General features: G+C 42.2%; 1 protein-coding gene across 5 annotated transcripts; it reads left to right on the forward strand.

Moving 5' to 3' along the window:
* The first annotated feature begins 7740 nt into the window (after nt 1–7740).
* On the forward strand, nt 7741–18834 carry LOC134092389 (E3 ubiquitin/ISG15 ligase TRIM25-like). Of its 5 annotated transcripts, none has more exons than XM_062545215.1 (13): nt 7741–7851; nt 8218–8840; nt 9230–9325; nt 9505–9738; nt 10228–10396; nt 10497–10526; nt 11379–11465; nt 12583–12666; nt 13084–13131; nt 13251–13268; nt 13990–14070; nt 15265–15333; nt 15487–18834. In XM_062545215.1, exons 2-13 carry the CDS (start codon nt 8253–8255, stop codon nt 16017–16019), a joined length of 2037 nt encoding a protein of 678 aa, XP_062401199.1. In that variant the 5' UTR covers nt 7741–7851; nt 8218–8252; the 3' UTR covers nt 16020–18834. The 5 variants fall into 5 exon arrangements, with proteins under 5 accessions (XP_062401199.1, XP_062401209.1, XP_062401227.1 ...); XM_062545225.1 differs by having other exon boundaries at nt 15268–15333; XM_062545243.1 differs by lacking the exon at nt 11379–11465.
* The last annotated feature ends 654 nt before the right edge of the window (nt 18835–19488 follow it).

Below are 19488 nucleotides of genomic sequence, written 5' to 3' on the forward strand. Positions count from 1 at the left end.
ACACACACACACACACACACACACAACCAAAATATAACTAATCGTAGCATCATAGTGTTTCTCTGGAATTTGTGTGTGTGTGTGTGTGTGTGTGTGAAAGTGAGAGAGTGTTAATTTCCTCTCTCTCCATGTGCCTGTAACGAGCTGCTTCTCACCTCTCCCTCTCCTCCCACGGCGCCCAGCACACGGGATCTGTCACCTCCTGTGGGCCAGATGGAGCTTCAGAAATATCTCAAAACGCCGAATCGCCCGACACCACACTCCTCCTCCCAAACACAGACTCTACACACTCCTCCCAAACACAGACTCTACACACGGAACAACAAAAAAGTACCACTGGAGTTGTAGTATCCCCACACAGCCCAGTCCAGTATTCAGAACCCCTCCACACGTCTGTGAGCCTGCTCTTTTTTTCCTGTAGAGAGGGCCTGTGCTGCAGGTGCCCCTTTCACGCATTTGCCCAAGAGCCCAATTTCTCTCTGTGCTGAAGTGCAGGTGAGTGAGACGATCAATAATATATCAGGGGCGTAGGTTGGCCTTGGACCAAAGACGCGATAACAACAGTATCAGCCCCACGCCAGCCGCTACAGAGCTACTTCAGGACCTGAGCTTGATAGCCTGTGGGCGTTCATTTTCTGGCAGGACAATATATCCTGTCGGGGCCTTAATGCTAAGCTAAGCAGAAAATGCCAATGGAACTTCACTAGGTCTTTCTTGTCATGCTGCCATGTCAATTTGTCCTCCTACATTATGCAACAAGCTCTGCAATCTGTGGCTAATATTTCATAAAGGAACCAACATGTTACCAAAATGTTTTTCAAAATGAGCTTACACCATCGCCTTTGGCCACACTTTACAAACCAAACAATTGTATTGCACACTAGCGGATACGGTAATATTGGTTTCATACAAACAAATTCAGGTCTCAAAACAAAATCAGAAATGGGCATCTGCATGAGAATGAAACTGTAGAAGGTGCACCAGTACCTCCCCAGGGGCAAGTCTTTGGTTTACGTTTCAAACCTGGTGAATTTTTAAACAGAGCCTTCACATGAGAATGTCTAGTGGCGTGGCCACAGACAGAAGAGCACTCTTGGATAACAGCAAAGCAGTACACACTAGAATTTGCATTTGCAGAAGCCAATGTAGATGCGTAGCCTATATGGCTAATGGAAAGTATGACGAAACCAGAACTCTAGGGACATAATGCAGACTGGACGCTAGAGATACAATAGATTTTTGCATGTGCCATTTCCTCCCTTTCCACTACTACTTGCTACTCAACAGCACCACCTAGTGTATGCATATGCATACTGTATGCATGTGCATGGCAAACACACACATTATTAGAGGTGCACCACCCCAGGGTCCTATTCTAAGTCATATTGCCAAGTACTCAATGTCTAGACATTGTGAACTGTGGTCTTGTCTAATTTTAATGGGAAATGCAACCAACACATCTGATCTGCTTCTAATGAGAAACTGGGAAGGATGATTTATCAGCACTATTGATCATTAGACACTATTGATCATTGACAACACTATTGCAGAGTGCTTTTAACCCAGTGAAAAGCATGAGTGCATGAGTCTATATCCTGATTCTACTCAGAACTTCATCCCACGTCTGCCCCAACCACCACCATCACCCCCACCCCACACCCCACACCACCATCATCTCCACCCAGGGCTGTCTCACCTGCAGTAGTGTCCAGTATCCATTAGCGGTGTCGTAGGGCTGCCAGTTAGTGCTGTTTGACCCCATGGTAGTCTGGAGCATTTCCGCAGCACCTACAACACACAGACATGGTCAGTCCTGTCCTCCTCTCTGTTTCTTCCAGGGCTGAGTCTATCTGACGGCGCTGCCTTCCAAACAACTAGCTCACATTCCAAAACACGGAAATCAGACCTACAGTACTGTAACCTACAGTACCTGACCTATTCTGAAGAATCAGGCATGGCCGCTGACTTCGGCGAATTAAACACACACATACCCAAAGCCATCCCATTCTCTCTCTCTCTCTCTCTCTCTCTCTCTCTCTGTCTCTCTCTCTCTTTCTCTCTCTCTCTCTCTCTCCCTCTCTCTCTCCCTCTCTGTTTGAGATGCCAAGGGTACAGACGGGGTATGTCATGAATAGATGGTGGCTGATAAAATGATTTTGAAGAAAATGTTGTGGGTGGTGAAGGTGACATACAGTATGATGTGAGTGCTTGACTGTGTCACCCACCCACTGAGCGAAGGGAAACAGCTTAAGGTACTGCAATGAGTGAGTGCCACTACATTTAATAAGCTAGACTGCCGCATCTAATGGTCCATATTAAAGTCTGTGGATGTGTCTGTTTCACCTCTGAGCGTGAACTGAATGGCTCACCCATGCTGGAATTATTGCGGTCGTAACGGTGGGGACAGAGACGGGAACTAAGCCAACAGAAGGAGGAGCAGTCTTCATTCTCGCCTTTTCAGAATGAACTGATGGGATTGAGACTTGGAATAGACAGACGGGAGAGACCAGTTCTGTCTCAACACATAGAACACATGCACATGTTATGAAATCTACATTTGAATTTTCAATTCACTTTCACACCCCAACTTTCTTTTGCATCTCTTACCTTACGTAGGTGCTGCATACTGAAGATTAGTGTGTGGTCTGAAGGGGCACAGTCGACTGAGTCCTGAGGAGAATAGCGATGAGGTTGAGGATGTATCATGCCTGTAAACATAACTTTCAAGCCGCACATTATTACATATAGAGATTCTCTCTATAAGTGTTCCCTTTCTCTGTTTCTCTCTCACACTCACAAAAACCAACACTCACTCTGACCTATATCTTAATATGAAATGCTGGTCATATCGCACAATCCTACTTAGAGTATCAATAGCTGAGAAAAGAACCCTTATTATCCTGGAAATCTGTGACAAAGTCCAGTAATTACTAGAGTTCTGGCTCTATTAGAGCACCAAAGGTGCGTTCAAAGTCCTTGAACAGAGCCAAACGTGGCGAAAAAGTTTGCCTGAACAGATGCATTTGAACGACTTTGAACTACCTCTTCAAACTTAAAATCAGTTAAGTACTCTGATGGACAGCTGTACCTCGAGAGCTCAATGATTCAGTCTGGCATTGGTCTATACACAATCGCCCCCACATCACAGGAAGTGTGTCATCACTCCTGAGACTGAGCCAGAGCAGAAAAGGGGAAATGAAGGTCACCCCAACCATTTAGTGGGGTACAAATTGTCATGAAATAATGGTCCCGTAGGATTTTTTTGCTAAAATTGATTTTTTGTTGTATTTGCTTTATTTGGGGTCCTACTGTTGAAAAATGACGGGGTGCAAATTTTCTGACCCCGTTTTGCCCTTCCTCTGGGGGGCGCTTTCTCACCTTGGCCAGGATACTGACTGCAATCATACATCTACTAATAATGATCACATTTTCACAATCTTGGTGTCAATTTAGGGGTTATTGAGGATGCTGAGTCCATTTATGACAGTTTCATTGTGATCAGAAGTTGTTATGACTCATTTTTACATAACATTGCAGTAATAAAGGCAAATCCAATGGGGCAACGTCCCCAAACAGTAAGTGAGCTCATATCTTGGGAATGCTTTGATGTATGTCAACGAAACTTGGTCACATGACAACTGACCCCCTCCCAAGGGTACACAACAAATTTGGTGTAATTTGCGAACCTGCGTTTAGGGGTTACAGTATATCATGATGACATTGGTTAGCAAAATTCCAATGGCTAGTCATACTCTTCATACTCATATTGATGATCATTGCACATTTTACCCACTCATTATAAACAATTGCCCATTTTGGATTTTCCTGAAAGAGAAACTAGATCATCAGCAGTCAGAACTTTGTTTGGCCCCCTCATTGCTGCTTACCAATTTTTGTCAAAGATAACTATTTCAACACAAGATATGTCTTTTAATTCTGTCTGATGACACAAAGCTGAGAATCACATTGCTAAGATACAGACAGAAGATACAAGAAGACAAAATTATCAAATCCCTTTTAACCCTATGAGCCCTATTGACCAAGTGCGTCAAAAAAACACTCCCACTCTTCTCTGTTACATTGCTCCGCAATTATTAGTTGCAGCGAGATGAAGCCTTTATAATACGAAAGAGCAGAACTGGGGCTTTCCAACGAGACTAAACACTTGTCATTAAATTAAATCAAAGTATATCATTTTTATAGTCTATACTGCTCTCTGCGTTCACCCGCACATCCATTACTCTCGCTTGAATTACTCACGAACCCGGGACGACATGCACGCATATCAGATGAAAGAGGAGAAACAGAGCTTTCCATTGATACCAAATACATCCTTCTGTGTTATAAAAATAGACAAAGTGACAAACAAATAATAATGTCATATAGCTTAGGCTACCATAACTCTCGTTTGATTTACTCTTGAACCAAAGATCAGAAAGCTATGGCACACATGTCAGATGAAAGAGGAGACACAGAGCTATCCACAGATACCATACAACCTTCTAGGTCATGCAAGAGACGAAGTGACAGCAAAATAATAACTTCATTTAGCTCCACTTACATGTTTTTGTGTATTTTTTGTGGCATAATAGCTTAAGTTCATAATCCAACATTATCATGTGTTTCTCTATGGCAAGGCACATTCATAATCCAGTTTTGAGATCCTAGCAAATTCCTGTATGGTATCCAATTCATTTGCATCCAAATTTGTTTGACAAATAAACACTTTTTTGCCTTTACTTTGTTCATTGCGATGCAGTAAAAAGTTATTATAAAGAATCATCATGTGTGGACGTAATGTGTGCCACGCAAACAAGTCAGGTTAGATCAGCTCGTGTCACAAATATGGAGCACAAAAAGTGTCAAAAAATCATTTCTCATCACTAAATCAAAATTGCCATTTATTTCTGTAAGGCACACACCACATATTTCTGTAAATTGCTCAGCTCCAAAGTATCCCTCCACCATGGTTCTTGTATTATGTAGCATGTGTGAATGGCACTTACAATAACCAGGATAAATGCTTCTAACTAAAGGTAGTGGAAATGCCCTTAAAACAGCCTAGGGCTCATAGGGTTTCTCCTATCCTTTGGATTTGAAGAACCACCTTATTTAGAGAGCTAGAATTTTACATGTGATTTTTCCTCTCATCTCTCGGTTTAGATTTTCTTGCTCCAAATTTCAAATTGAAATTGAGACTTTCATATAACACACACTCTTCAGTTTACTGATAGTGAAACATTTCTGGGGTATTTTGTGTCATACTGCTTGTCACACTTAAGTTGTTTACAAGAAAAAGATAATTTTCTCATTTCATCCGATATTGATTTTCATACATTTTTACATAACTATTTTTAGCTGCCATCCATTACAAATGGCATCATTTGATAATTTTGTCTTCTTGTATCTTCTGTCTGTATCTTAGCAATGTGATTCTCAGCTTTGTGTCATTAGACAGAATTAAAAGACATATCTTGTGTTGAAATAGTTATCTTTGACAAAAATTGGCAAGCAGCAATGAGGGGGCCAAACAAAGTTGTGACTGCTGATGATCTAGTTTCTCTTTCAGGAAAATCCAAAATGGGCAATTGTTTATAATGAGTGGGTAAAATTTGCAATGATCATCAATATGAGTATGAAGAGTATGACTAGCCATTGGATTTTTTTTGCTAACCCAACATCATCATGATCTACTGTAACCTCTAAACGCAGGTTTGCTAATTATAGCGCCCCCCATTGGCCAAATTACACCAAATTTGTTGTGTACCCTTGGGAGGGGGTCAGTTGTCATGTGACCAAGTTTCGTTAACATACATCAAAGCGTTCCCAAAATATGAACTCACTTACTGTTTGACGACTTTGCCCCATTGGATTTGCCTTTATTACTGCAATGTTATGTAAAAATGAGTCATAACAACTTCTGATCACAATGAAACTGTCATAAATGGACTCAGCATCCTCAATAACCCCTAAATTGACACCAAGATTGTGAAAATGTGATCATTATTAGTAGATGTATGATTGCAGTCAGTATACTGGCCAAGGTGAGAAAGCGCCCCCCAGAGGAAGGGCAAAACGGGGTCAGAAAATTTGCACCCCGTCATTTTTCAACAGTAGGACCCCAAATAAAGCAAATAAAACGAAAAAATCAATTTTAGCAAAAAAATCCTACGGAATTACAATTCGTACCCCACTAATTACTCACGACAGACAGGGTGCCTCTCATATGGTGTTTTATACTGTACATCCTCCCTTCCTCCTTGGGCCTCGATCCTCACTGATCTACATAAAGAATGATGTGGCGGCAACAATGGAATAGTCTATCCAGTGTTAGTGCCAGTGTTTTATACAAATTAAAAATGAAGAGTTCTTTTCCAAAACGCTATATCCACCATTTTAATTAATTTTCATAATTCGTTTTTTTTTTTTATTGAGTTTTTCAAGTATAATCTCAGTGAAACTGTATTGGGTTATGTTAAGTTGATTTACCTTTACTCAATCAAAACAAAACAACTGCATTTTTATTGATATTACCTGAAATACACAATTAAATAACATGATTTTTTTATGTTTTCAAAATGGATTTATAATGTTTTGGAAAAGAGCTTTTCAAATACAATACTATGTATGGACCCATGCACTGTTGTTGTCTCAATAGTGATTAATTCACTCAGTGGTCTAAGGTCGCCTGTCTGACATCACACTCTGAACTGGCGGAGAAGTTGCTCCTACTCAGTGTGGATAAATCGTGAGAGAGACCAACAGTGCCAACCTGTGGCCAGAGCTCTGTCTCTCAGCTCTGCCTCACATGGCCAGAGTTTACTGTACTTGAAAACAGCTGAGGCCTGATGGAAGAGAGCATCTATTAATTGAAGTCTGAGCGAATAAGGGTTTTTTATTGTTAATCTACATTTTAAAAAATGTAGATTAACAATATCCTACACAGAAAAAAAAATGATAGAGCTTTCAACTAATCACATTACAATAGGCCATATCATGTGTTAGCATGTTATGGTATTTTCCAACATCTCTAAAACCAGTTGAAGGACTCTCATCAAACTTGGCACACATAAGACCCCGATGAACTGACAAGTTACTCTATGTTGTGGGGTCAAAGGTCAAGGTCACACGTGGCCACTCTTTAAGTTTGGACAATATCTCCCAAGGAGGGTTCATCAAAACTACTGTAGCATATTTTGTCACTATAAAGGTTACATCAACTAATTAGATGCCATAACATGAATCGGGACATTTGCCCTCTTCCCCCATATTTTGTTGCACAATTACCTGTAGTCCATAGTCCTGTATTGCAGATGAACTAAGTGAACGACAATACAATTTATCCTGTAGCGTGAAGGGAAAGGTCATTCAAGCACCTATACACTACTGTATAATATTTAAAAATTGAAAGATGTTCTATCTTCTTCCATAGGCTATCATGCACAGTCTCACATAAGTAACCAAGTATCGGTAGGTTCTTCTAAAAGCCCCCACACTCTAGGTATGAGTTAAGATAAATATCAACGACAATATTACTGTAGGCCTAACATTAAGGAAAAAAACATGCCACCACCTAAATCTACTATTCTTTGATTTTGTTTAATGTCCAACTCTACAATGATTGCTGAACATTGTTGCCTTGGTACGCTCAGGGGCGCACTGTATCCAAAACAAGCACACACCCACCTAGAGTTCAAACGGGGTTAATAATAATCCCTGATTTCTCGCAGCTGCGCGTGGCAGTATCACTTTATTCAGACTACCGTACTTGTCAGCTGGGAGTAGGCTATCCACGTCCTGCTGCTGTAACTTAAATCCGTGGTGTGAGAATTCACTATACAACTTCACGAGGTAAGTTTTTAAAAACATAAAAGCCCTGAGGTTGCCTGATTTGCTGAATTAACAACAAGTAGCTTTGTATCGTGGGTAGTTCAACATTTAGTCTGACGTGAACGATTCCGCTTGTGTGTCGTAACGTAAGTGTGTGGTGGTCATTGTAATTGCTAGTTTATGCTAATCATTATTTAGAATTTAAGGGAGGTTAGCACTACCTGGATTATTTTCCGTCGTGTTAGAATTATATTATGACCATCTATTTTGTTAGCATACTGTATATTTTACTGTCTATGACTGTCACTTCCGTAGCCTCAGTCTGCCCTGTTATCGTTCAGCCAGTTTCGTTTCTGAGTTAAGTTTCGTTTCTCTCCTTACGCTCAGACGCACTGAGGACAGCACGCGCCCAAAGCACAACAATGGCTGACGATATGCCATCACTGCTCAACCTGGAGGAAGAGCTCACATGCAGTATCTGCTTGTGTACTTTTGAAAACCCCGTCACTCTCCCCTGTGGTCATAACTTCTGTCAAGGCTGTTTGGATGAGACCTGGAAAGAAAGTTTCCTCCTCTTCTGCCCTCAGTGCAGGCACCACTACCCCAGCAAACCTGAGCTGAAGAAAAACACAGTCTTAAGCACTGTTTGTAATACCTTCAAAATGAAGTCCTCGTCTTCGGGGTCCATGGAGGCTCTAGTCACGACGAAGGAATCGAAAGTTACCAAATGTGACACGTGCATGGAGGTGAAGGCATTTAAAACCTGCCTTACATGCATGGCCTCGTTCTGTATTGAACATGTGAAACCGCACGAGGAAAATCCTATTTTCCGCGCGCATCAACTGACCGACCCGTTAGGAGACCTGCAGGAACGGATTTGCCAGGACCATTGCAAGATCATGGAGTTCTACTGCAAGAAACACGAGTGCAGCATCTGTAGCAACTGTTTGCAGCAGGTGCATCGAGGTTGCGACTACACCACCCCACAGGACAGACGGACACAGAAAGAGGTCTGTCAAGTAACCGTAACTGTTAAGTAAATTCTAAGGGCAATGCTTCCATTCCGAGTTGTTTAAGAATACCGTAGCCTAAACGCCAAGTGAAGTAGTCTACTGTAGGACTCTATTCAAGTGAAATGATGATACTTGCAACTTTCAAGCCTTATGTAACTACAAGAAGTGTAGGGGTAGGCTACAATATCCACCTTGGACTTTCACATGGAACATGGCAATGTTTCTTTATTAACATAATTTCACTCACTTTACAAATCAGTCCATTATGCAGGTTTGTAACTAGGCATATTCCATTTGTGTAATGCTGATTAGGCCACACACCATGAATAACCAGGTAAAATGTGTAATGATCAACATTTAGGTTGTATTTTTCTGTTCATTCCTAGTCTGAGATGAAGGGTATGTTGAGTCAACTGGATCGAAAGATCGAGAAGAACAACATTGTGATGGCCCAGATGAGGCAGCAGCTGTTGCAGCTAGAGGTAAGGCAGTACTGACCAAACGATACTGTATGTTTTGTTTTGTTTTGTTTTGGATGATGAGAGACCACTGCAAATTTTAATTGAAATGTCACTCCGCAACCGTAGGGTGACCTCAGAAAAATCTGCTGTGGTTTCTTAAATTTGTAAGCCTGCCAGAAAACTGACATTGTTTTGTCTAGGATGATGCGGTGGCCCGTAAGAAGGAGGTGACCTCAGAGTATCAGTTCATAAGGAAGCTGATCGACATGGACGAGCAGAATGCCCTGAAAGCCGTGGATAAGGACTTGGAGAGTGGTCAGACCAAGCTCCAGTCGCTATCAAAGAAGTTTGGTCAGAATGTGGAGAAGATGAACCACACCAAAGCAGAGCTCAACAGCCTTCTGTCAAGAGCGGATTCTTTGTCCTTCCTGCAGGTATGGACTGGCTAACACCTGACCAACTCTCAAATCTCAATTCATTCAGCAATTCATAAACTGGTACATTAAACTCCCGTTCATGACCCATTCTTTTTGGAAGTGTGGAAATATCAAGTGTCTGTCTTGTAAGCTAAGGTCAATGCAGTTGTTGACTCAATTCCCCCCAAAATACGTGCCTATAACACTGATGCCATGAGCGCAGCCGTTGAACTGCTAACTAAACTCCTCTGTCTGTCATCATATAAACCCTGTCCCATGCCGCATAAGTGGTTGTGATTGGTTCCTGTTTGATTTGAAAATGTACTAATAATGGGACCTGCAGAGCAAATTAAAATGTACTAACAGGATTGATGAGGCATCAAATCAGAAGATAAATTCATATCATTTGTGATGTGTAGTCAAATTAAATTGTGTATGGTGTCGAATTTGTCTTTCCGTTTTTTTTTTAATGGCTATTGTTATTTTTTTAAACCATCTTTTTCATAGGCTGCAGTACAACTGCCTCCCAATGCCAAATTTGACCCTTACTGCCCCCGTATAAACTTGGACTCCAAAGCTGTGATAGCCTACCACTCCTCTGCTGTTGCTGTGAAGGAGCTACTGAACAGAGTTCTGAATGCCCCATTAGAGAGCCGAATCTCACTTCTTAAACCAGGTGTGTGTGCATGTGTACATTTCTATTTCTGATGTCAATGGAACAGCATGTGACGCCATATTCTGCATGTCTTTACACATTCTAATATTCCATTTGGCAGATTTTGAGAAACAGGTTCTTTACGGTGAAGGTGAAGTATGCTCCTATTCATGTTGCGTATTTGACATAATTGGGGAAAAAATCAGACTGTTTTGATCTCTTTTCTGGAATAAGGGTTGTTGGAGTTGCTATTCTCTGTCCCGCCTGTCATCCGAAAAGAACAATCCAAACTGAAGTGCCCTCACTGCCACATCAAAAGCTGAACATTCTTTATCTGGGAGGCGGTCCACTCAAATTGCTTGCTTGCTTGTGTGTTTTACCAGCTCACTTCTCATTGAAAATGAATTTAACACTAGTGCATAGCGCTTCTCACGTGAAAAGCTCTTTATAACCCACTGATTGCACTTTTGAGATGACTGGTGAAATCTGATGATTGTGCTGTCTGATTAACCTCTGAGTTATGGCAGGCATAATACTAGACAGAAGTGTTAGGTCTGGTTTAGATCTATATCATTGTGTTTCATGATCAGCTAATGACTAATGACCCCTATAAAGATAAAGACTAATGACTAAGACAGAAGTGTTAGGTCTGGCTTAGGTCTAGATCATTGTGTTTCATGATCAGCTAATGACTAATGACCCCTATAAAGATAAAGACTAATGACTAAGACAGAAGTGTTAGGTCTGGCTTAGGTCTAGATCATTGTGTTTCATGATCAGCTAATGACTAATGACCCCTATAAAGATAAAGACTAATGACTAAGACAGAAGTGTTAGGTCTGGCTTAGGTCTAGATCATTGTGTTTCATGATCAGCTAATGACTAATGACCCCTATAAAGATAAAGACTAATGACTAAGACAGAAGTGTTAGGTCTGGTTTAGATCTAGATCATTGTGTTTCATGATCAGCTAATGACTAATGACCCCGCCCCCCCCACACAGGCGCCTCAGGCAGCGGGCCGTTCCCAAATATGGCCCCTCTTATGGGCTTTCTACCACCAGATGGGCCACGAATGCCCCGTGACATGAGTGAGTGCTCGCTCTGCAATAGACCTCTGAAGTTCGCCTACAAAAGAGAGCTGAAAAAATAAAATGAAAAGCTTGTCCATATAAGGAGATCCGGTATCTTTTCCTTTTGAGATTTTTCCTTTGGGAAAATAACATGGGGATTTTGAATTATCGCACCTGTTAAACTCTCGCGGGGACGAAGAAATTGGAAATGCAGATGTTTTCTCGCCTAGAAATCTAGATGCCCCTAGCGGCAGCAAATGTAATTTGGCTGGCGGGGCAGTCTAGGCACGATCCATGGAGCTTAGGAGCTGAGAACTGGAAAATCAAGCAGGCCAATCACAGCGTGTATAAAGTCGGCGGGTGGGCTTAACATAATGGTGACTGACATGCGACCAGAAGTTGCGACGGTAACACATCCTGCTATTTGAAAACAAGCAGATGATTAGTTTAGCGTTATCCTATTGCGTGGAGAGGGAAGGTTACGCATCCTGCTACTTGAAAACAAGAAGATGATTTGTTTAGCGTTATCCTGTTGCAAAGAGGGAATTTGAAAGACAACTGTTTATCCCACCCCTCCGATTGAGCCCAGACCCTACATCTTGATGTGGGTCTGGCTCGTCAGGCTAGATGTTTTCCTCTACACACTTTTGCCCTCTGCATTCGAGTGGATATCTCTGATCGGTGAAGACGGCACACTCTGATTTTTGCTACCCCAGAGCTAACTTGCAATCCAACTTGGCATAGGTACAGTAGGTAGCTTCAATTAACCCCTGGATCTCCTTAGATGGGCAAAGATGGCAGCTTTGGGTTCATTTTGTAGGCAGGCTTCAGAGGTCTATTGAAATAGTTTTCATTTCAGTTATACGTACTGTAGATAACCGTTTTTACACAGACCTGATTTTAATACACTGCAGAACATCTTTACCTCATACAGAGGGTGAAATTCAGTGCAGTAACCAATTGCATGCTAATATTGTAACAGCACTGTGTGGAGAATGGTAGAATGTTGAACTTGTTTAACAACATTGTGAATCTACATGCCCATGTTTGGAAGCCGATGCAAGTTACTGGTGAGAATAAGTTATGGAGGGTCCTACCTTCTCTGTCCTTACTGACTGCTCGTTCGTCTCCTCAGATGCCCCTCCCAGGCACATCAGATCACCCAGTCCAGGTGCTCCCCTCAGACCAGGGGGGCAGAAGTTGAAACCGGCGCATTCAAGTATGTCATGAACAGGAAGTCACCGTGCAGTTCAGTGGGTGCCTCTCAAAAATCTCTCCTCGATCCTCGAGGGGCGTTCCCACTGATCTACTGTATAACTAAAACTGGATAGACTATTGCCACCCCATCATTCTTTATGTACAGTAGATCAGTGAGGATCGAGGCCGGAGGAGGAAGGGAGGATGTACAAACGCTGAATGAGAGGCACCCAGTGTGTGCATGTTAAAATGGCTGACCGAGGAGCCTGAGTTAGATTGTTAAAATGATTCAATGAAATCGGAGTAAATAACCAGCAGGGATGGTTGTCAGCAGCTCAAAATGCCGTATAAATCATGTTTTGAGAATGCTTGGTTTTCTCTTCACATCAACATAGCCAAATTCACATTAATCACCGTAATCACTTTTTGACTATTTCAGACAAGAAGCCAGAATATGTGAAGGGGCCAAAGGACCAAAAGGGAGAAAGTAAGACTCAGCATCTTGTACACCATTCTATCTATAATTAGTCCATACTTAAACATTTTGCACTTTGCAGCATTGATTGCAACATTCTTAAATGGTTCTTTTGTTTGGACATTTTGCAGACCGCCAACGTGACAAAGGTAAGTCTGTCAATCTGTGTTATGAGTGTTGTAAAAATGTCCTAAAGGCAGAGAGCAGTGAAGAAAACTCATGACCACCACTGTGCTATACTGTAGTTTCCAGCAGAGATAATAGATAACTCGAGGAGTAAGCTCAGCGCCCCATATGCATCCCTCGGTCTGTTCTGCTATTGGATGCTGCATATTTATCATCAGCACTATTCTCCGCAGAAGCATAGGCAGTACAGATCACATGTCACTTGTCTGCCTCAGAGAAAGCCCTCACTATAGCTGAACAATGGATTTCGCATGATCTTTATTAGAGAACCGCTCAGCTCATGTAGAGAGGAAGCTGGACGTGCAGACATTATTCGTTAGTGAGACATTTAAATGCTGAAAGAACACCTGTTTCACTAACACCACTTTCCCATACATTTACCATAGGAGACCTCTGGAACAGAATGCCAACTGTACTGTAGCTTATTGGAATTAATTTGGCTTGTTGCCACTGTGTGGTCATGCATACTCTTGTCTTTCAAGTGGAACATCAAAGAAATGTTTATATGTAGGCAAGCAATATTGTCAAAAGCAATATTTTCCACAATTCAGGGATATAGTCAGGGAATTTGCCTTGGGGTGTGACTAGAAAGTGGGACCCCTGACATGATTACATAGCTCTGTGGATCAGGCTGCACCATGAGAGGTCTGTGTCTGATTGATCCATGTGTCCCTCCACCTGTAGATCATGTAAAGAAGCCTCCCAAAGCTGCGGCTGGGTTCCCCAAGAACCCAAACGAACCTTCAGGTCCACCGGCTAATGAAGGTATGTCCGACCCTTGCAATGTCAAATGTCACATTATCTGTCACTTTTTCAAGCGTTATGGTCTTGTTGTTTTATGAACAATGTGAGATCAGTAAAATCTGTTTTTTTTTTTGTTTGTTTTGTTTTTAATTAATAATATCATAGCTCTGTTGATACAAGCAATTCTTGTAGTTCAAATACTGTAAGGTTGAACCAGTTTATCTGGAATAACTTATGTCTAGTTGGTAGACTTTTGACAAAGAAATACATAATAAAAAGGCTATGTTTACACAGTCAGTTAAATGTAACCCAATTCCGATGTTTTTGCTCATACGTGACACAATTCCAATTGCAGCATAGATGTATAAACCGGGAAAAAGCATGTGTATTCCGATAGATTCAGGTCGGATTTAGACCTCATTCAGATGTGGAAATAAATCCGATATGAATCAGCCAATGCGACTGCAGGCTGAACAGGCATATCGGATATTCCCCGTCATTTTCAGCTTGCGCTTTTGTTGAAAATGGCTACAATCTTTTATGTTTTCGCAACATTTCAGTTTCTCAGTTTCACGTGAATACACAGCTGTCAGAATGAGGTAATTAGAAATGAAGACAGATGGAAAAGCTGCATAGGCGGTAGACGATCCACTCTCTTTTACGCCTTGAAATAAAAAAATGATATAAAAAGGCTGTTTTGCGGACTTCTCAAGATACTTCGGAGAATAGCCACTGAAATACGGTAATGTGAGCTTATTTGCTGCATTTGCAGTGCTGTCTGTTACTGGCTCTGTGAACCATGTAAACACAGATATCTGATATGGGCCACTCTCAGGACAGGTCAAGTTTATTTATAGAGCACATTTCATACACAGAGGTTTCATTCAATGTGCTTTACTTTACATAAACAAAAGCAAGCAGTAATAACAAATAAAAGCATAGAGGGGCAATAGTCAACGTTTAAAAGGTAAAGATCATACCGGTAATAACAAAGCCATTAATCAAACAAATTTGTCCCCTGTAGTTCCACCCTTCAAACTGTGTTGTTCTAAGTTTAGACAAAAAAAGTTCACATGAGCCTCCATTGTGCAAAACTCACTTGACCCTGATCTTGTTTAGTTTACAGACTATTGTAAAAGGTCCCTTTATGGGGGTTCTTGACTGCTTTTTACAGACTATTGAAAGTGGGTCCTTGACTGCTGTTATTCTCTCCAGCAGGAACACAGGATGTGACACTTCCTCGTGACGTCTCAAGTGCTGTGAAAAGGAATGACCTCCTACAATGTAAGTTGAAAAAACGACGCCCATCGGGTAAAATTGGCATAACTAATGGTAACATGAACAAATGGCATACAGACGCAAGAGTCTGTTCAGAGGGCTCAGTAGCTGCTTACTAATCCCCCTTGTCTGGCGCTTGTACTCTCGCTGGCTCCGCAGTTGGTACGGTTCTCAAGCTGGACCCCAAAACGGCCCACAAGCGCATCGCCCTCACCGAGGACTTCACCAAAGCGTCGGTGGCCGAGGAGCCGTGCCAGTACCCCGACGGGCCGCAGCGCTTCGCCGTGTGCTCGCAGGTGCTGTGCGCCAAGGGCTTCGTGCAGGGCCGCCACTACTGGGAGGTGAAGATGAGCAGCAACAACTTCTGCGGCCTGGGCCTGGCCTACGGCTCGGTGGACCGCAAGGGCCCCAGCAGCCGGCTGGGCCGCAACGCCCAGTCCTGGTGCGTGGAGTGGTTCAACGTCAAGCTGTCGGCGTGGCACAACAGCGCCGAGACGGTGCTGCACAACCCCAACCCCAGCCGCGTGGGCGTGCTGCTGGACTGCGACAGCGGCACCGCCACCTTCTACACGGTGGCCGACCGCGCCTACCCCTTCCACACGTTCGTCTTCCCCTTCATGGAGGCCGTGTACCCGGCCTTCTGGATCTTCTCCGCCGGCTCGTCCGTCTCGCTGTGCAAGCTGACCGCCTGAGCTCGGGCGACGGCCTCGCAGTGGGCACGCTCAGTTGATTGAATGAATGTGCCGCTGTGTGAAGTCCCGTTGCACTGCTGTGATGGCTGATGATTCAACAACAAAAAAAGATGTAAGCACTTAAAAAAAAAAATCAAAAATACACTTATTCATGGGGTGAGGGAAAATATTTATTTAAGTCTTGAATAACATCAGGAAACAAATTTATAAAAGAACCAAATAATAGTTATCTAAACTGCAAAGTTTTTTTTCATGCTGCAATTTTGGTGGAAAAGACGAGGTGAAGTGACATCACTTCCCATGTGTCTACAACAGCTCATCGTAAATGGCCTACATGTAATAGTAACCTTGCTTCAGCACTGAACATTTTTTTTGAAAGATTGTCAATGTAATGTAGCCACTGTTAATAGTAGACGTTGGTAAATGTGAACAGCTGAAATAATTTAAAATAATTGAATCAGAAATATTTGATGTTTTTAATCTATTATATCTAAGACGTATAGGTGTTGCCTGTTTTGGCTAATACTTTTATGGGGCCCTAATATATAATAAACTGGGTGAAGTGCAGTCAGTCAGTCAGCGAGCAAAGTGTCAGAGTGCATGAACTAAACCCCATTATGAAGCATGTGCATGCTCTGACCCAATATTACTGTGGCCCTCTGTGTGCAGAAGCAGAATGGGATCGCTGACATCCAGCGTGTTTCCAAAAGTGACGCGTTGATCACTTTCCTGTGTAGACCCTGGAACTAAGCCCATTCTGTGGCATGTGCATGCTTTGACCCAACAATGTTATGCTTTGGATCCTGGTCATGGTATTAGATTAAAAATAAGTTTTGACTCGTTATTAAATGAGCTTCAGGAAAGCAGTCATTAAGCATACACATCTGTTTTCTGTCCCAGTATTGACAGTTGGCTGTTCTGGATGGTCATTTTAGAGTGTTCCCATGACAAGTTCTGCACTTAATGCAAGGAAGCGTTTTGCCATCTCGCTAGGTTGGCACATGGTGATCTTATTTAGTCTTTGAAGCAGATGTGCTAAAGCCTCAGGCCTCATAACTATTGGTCTCTTCAGGATATTGCTGTGGCCATCTGTGTGCAGAAGCAGAATGGGATCGCTGACATCCAGCGTGCTTCCAAAAATGATGCGTTGATCACTTTCCTGTGTAGAGTAGACCCTGGATGCGTTTCCCAGAGGCGTTATTCTTTGAGAGTGACTCTTTCAAAAACGTCCTGTCCTTTTGGGAAAACAAGGCTCCTGAGTAATACAGCCCTTGTCAGTGGAGATGTGGTGGTGTGCATAGCTGTGCAGTAGCCAGCAGAAAAAAAATATTATTGTGTCTGTCTTGGTGGTGACTTGACCCTTTTATTCTCGTTCAGCTGTACATGTGGGGGGGTGGGGCTAGTTTTCCCATTATTCCACACACAGCTTGACAGGCTGAGTAAAATAGCTCGGAGTTGTTGGGAGTTGTTTTATTTGATGTTTTGTTCTGAGGGCCAGTTCCACCAGGGGCAAAGTCCGTAGGCTCATGTGACCCTGTTCCACAGTGGCTGATACGTTTCCTTTAGGACAGCCACTGGCATCAAACATGGATGTTATTTGGGACGGATCGCTCTTGAGGTTAAGCCAGTCTTTGCTTCTCTGAGTTCTGTCAATGGACCAGGTTGGCTCCTTCTCCTGTGTCCATTGATAGTCAGCCTGTATACAGATCAGATCAGCCATTTTAAGCAAGCCATCAGTACACTTCCTCAAATGTGACATGGCTGTTTTCTGTGGTAAAACCTCAGCTGTTGCTGCACTTACCGGTTCCAAAAGCCCCACAAAAAACATCTACGTTCACTGCCAAGAACAGTGAGCCGTTTATTCCAGGAATAGTGTGTTTGGCTATGGCTGATCTGTCAGGCCTGCTCGCAGGAGAGGAGACTGCAGCGTGTGGACAGTTTGCTGTCCTGTGGTCACAAGATCGCCCATCTTTGCTACTGTTTGTTATCAGTAGACTCGATGAGGTTCTTGTACTACAAAACAAAAAACGGAAGCTGTGGGCGACAGTGTACACAGATTGAGAAGGGTTTGTTCTACTCTCGTGCGCTTGTTTACCGGTCTTACATGAACATTGTACACGTACATGAACATTGTGGTTTTGAATGACTTGGTGCTGACACTTAACAGCAACACTTTGAAAAGTTTGGTGTTGCAACACATGGTTAAGTACAGTAGCATCAGTGGGCCTGTTCATGTACGGATCGATTTGTTTTTCATGATCTAAAACAGCCGAGAGGGGGTTAGTGATGCCCACAGTGCAACCAGGGCGTTGATGCTCTTCTGTATAGAATGATCAGTTTCACAGTTCATACTTGTCTAGTGAGTCCAGATTCGCTTGCTTGTCATTTGGGTGCATCTCCACACACACAAATCTGCTATTGTTCAAAGTACCCTGATGTGACAAACAGTGAAATGTAGAATGTTCAGTATGTGTGTGTATATGAAATTAATGTGTTTTGACCAGTTCCCAAAATGTACTTCATTTCTGACATTCAATACACCAAATGTACCAAATATATGATCATTTACACTGTTGAAACTATCCTATACCTGTGAAATCCATATTTTGTGAAATACTGTACCGTGATTTACACCTGTCTTTGTTTGCAATAGTTATGGGTATGTAATCATTATAAGCTTAGACATTGTCTAGTTTAACTATGGTAATGTCATTTTATCTTGTAACCATTTGATTGCTTCCTCCAAAGTAATGGAATAATAAATAGTTGTCTTGTGTATATGTTAGTGTTAAATAAAAAGGTGAAATGAAAAAAACGTTTGTTTGGTGTTCTTGTTACATCTGAAGAGCAACCCCCCTTTTTAAGGTGTGGCCCACTGGTGGAAGCGCACCATCGGAGTGATTTTTTTTTCATGAAATGAAGATCAGGGGGTCAAGACTCAAGAGTATTCATCAGAGTCTGGGTATTATGGAGTGTGATGTTACTGCTTTTTCTGTTCCATGTTCATAAACTTCATTATAGGACTATAGAGCTCTCTGAAATGATGGCTATGGAATTTAGCTGCTTGGCCAAAGCAAGAATATGAATATTACAGTAGTTGAATTAACAGTAAATAGTTTTATAATATACAATATCAAATAAAGTAAACAGAAACCTGCTTAGAAAGCATTGGTATAAGGTCCTTTCCATGTTCAGACTTGGATGATGTTCACTAAATGGAAATAAACCCTACAAAGCTGTGGATCAGCAGTTTGTTCCCAATATCTTTATACTGTACCTGTAAACCCAACAAGATTTGAGTGCAGAACAGAACCCAAGAGTACCATCTTGTGGCTCATAAGTGAAGTGAATGGAGTAATGGAGTTACTTAGCCTGACGAGCCAGACCCACATCAAGATGTAGGGTCTGGACACTCACCGTAGACAGGGCGCAATCGGAGGGGTGGGATAAACAGTTGTCTTTCGATTTC

This window comes from Sardina pilchardus, chromosome 1, assembly GCF_963854185.1.
Source record: "Sardina pilchardus chromosome 1, fSarPil1.1, whole genome shotgun sequence".
Taxonomy (NCBI): Eukaryota; Metazoa; Chordata; class Actinopteri; order Clupeiformes; family Clupeidae; genus Sardina; species Sardina pilchardus.

What these genes read in the sequence shown, in the direction of transcription:
- LOC134092389 (XM_062545215.1), top strand. Translation starts at nt 8,253, where the DNA reads ATGGCTGACGATATGCCATCACTGCTCAACCTGGAGGAAGAGCTCACA. An exon ending in AATCTCACTTCTTAAACCAG is followed by an intron (nt 10,397 to 10,496) that starts GTGTGTGTGCAT and finishes TCCATTTGGCAG; the next exon opens with ATTTTGAGAAACAGGTTCTT. An exon ending in ACAGGTTCTTTACGGTGAAG is followed by an intron (nt 10,527 to 11,378) that starts GTGAAGTATGCT and finishes CCCCCCACACAG; the next exon opens with GCGCCTCAGGCAGCGGGCCG.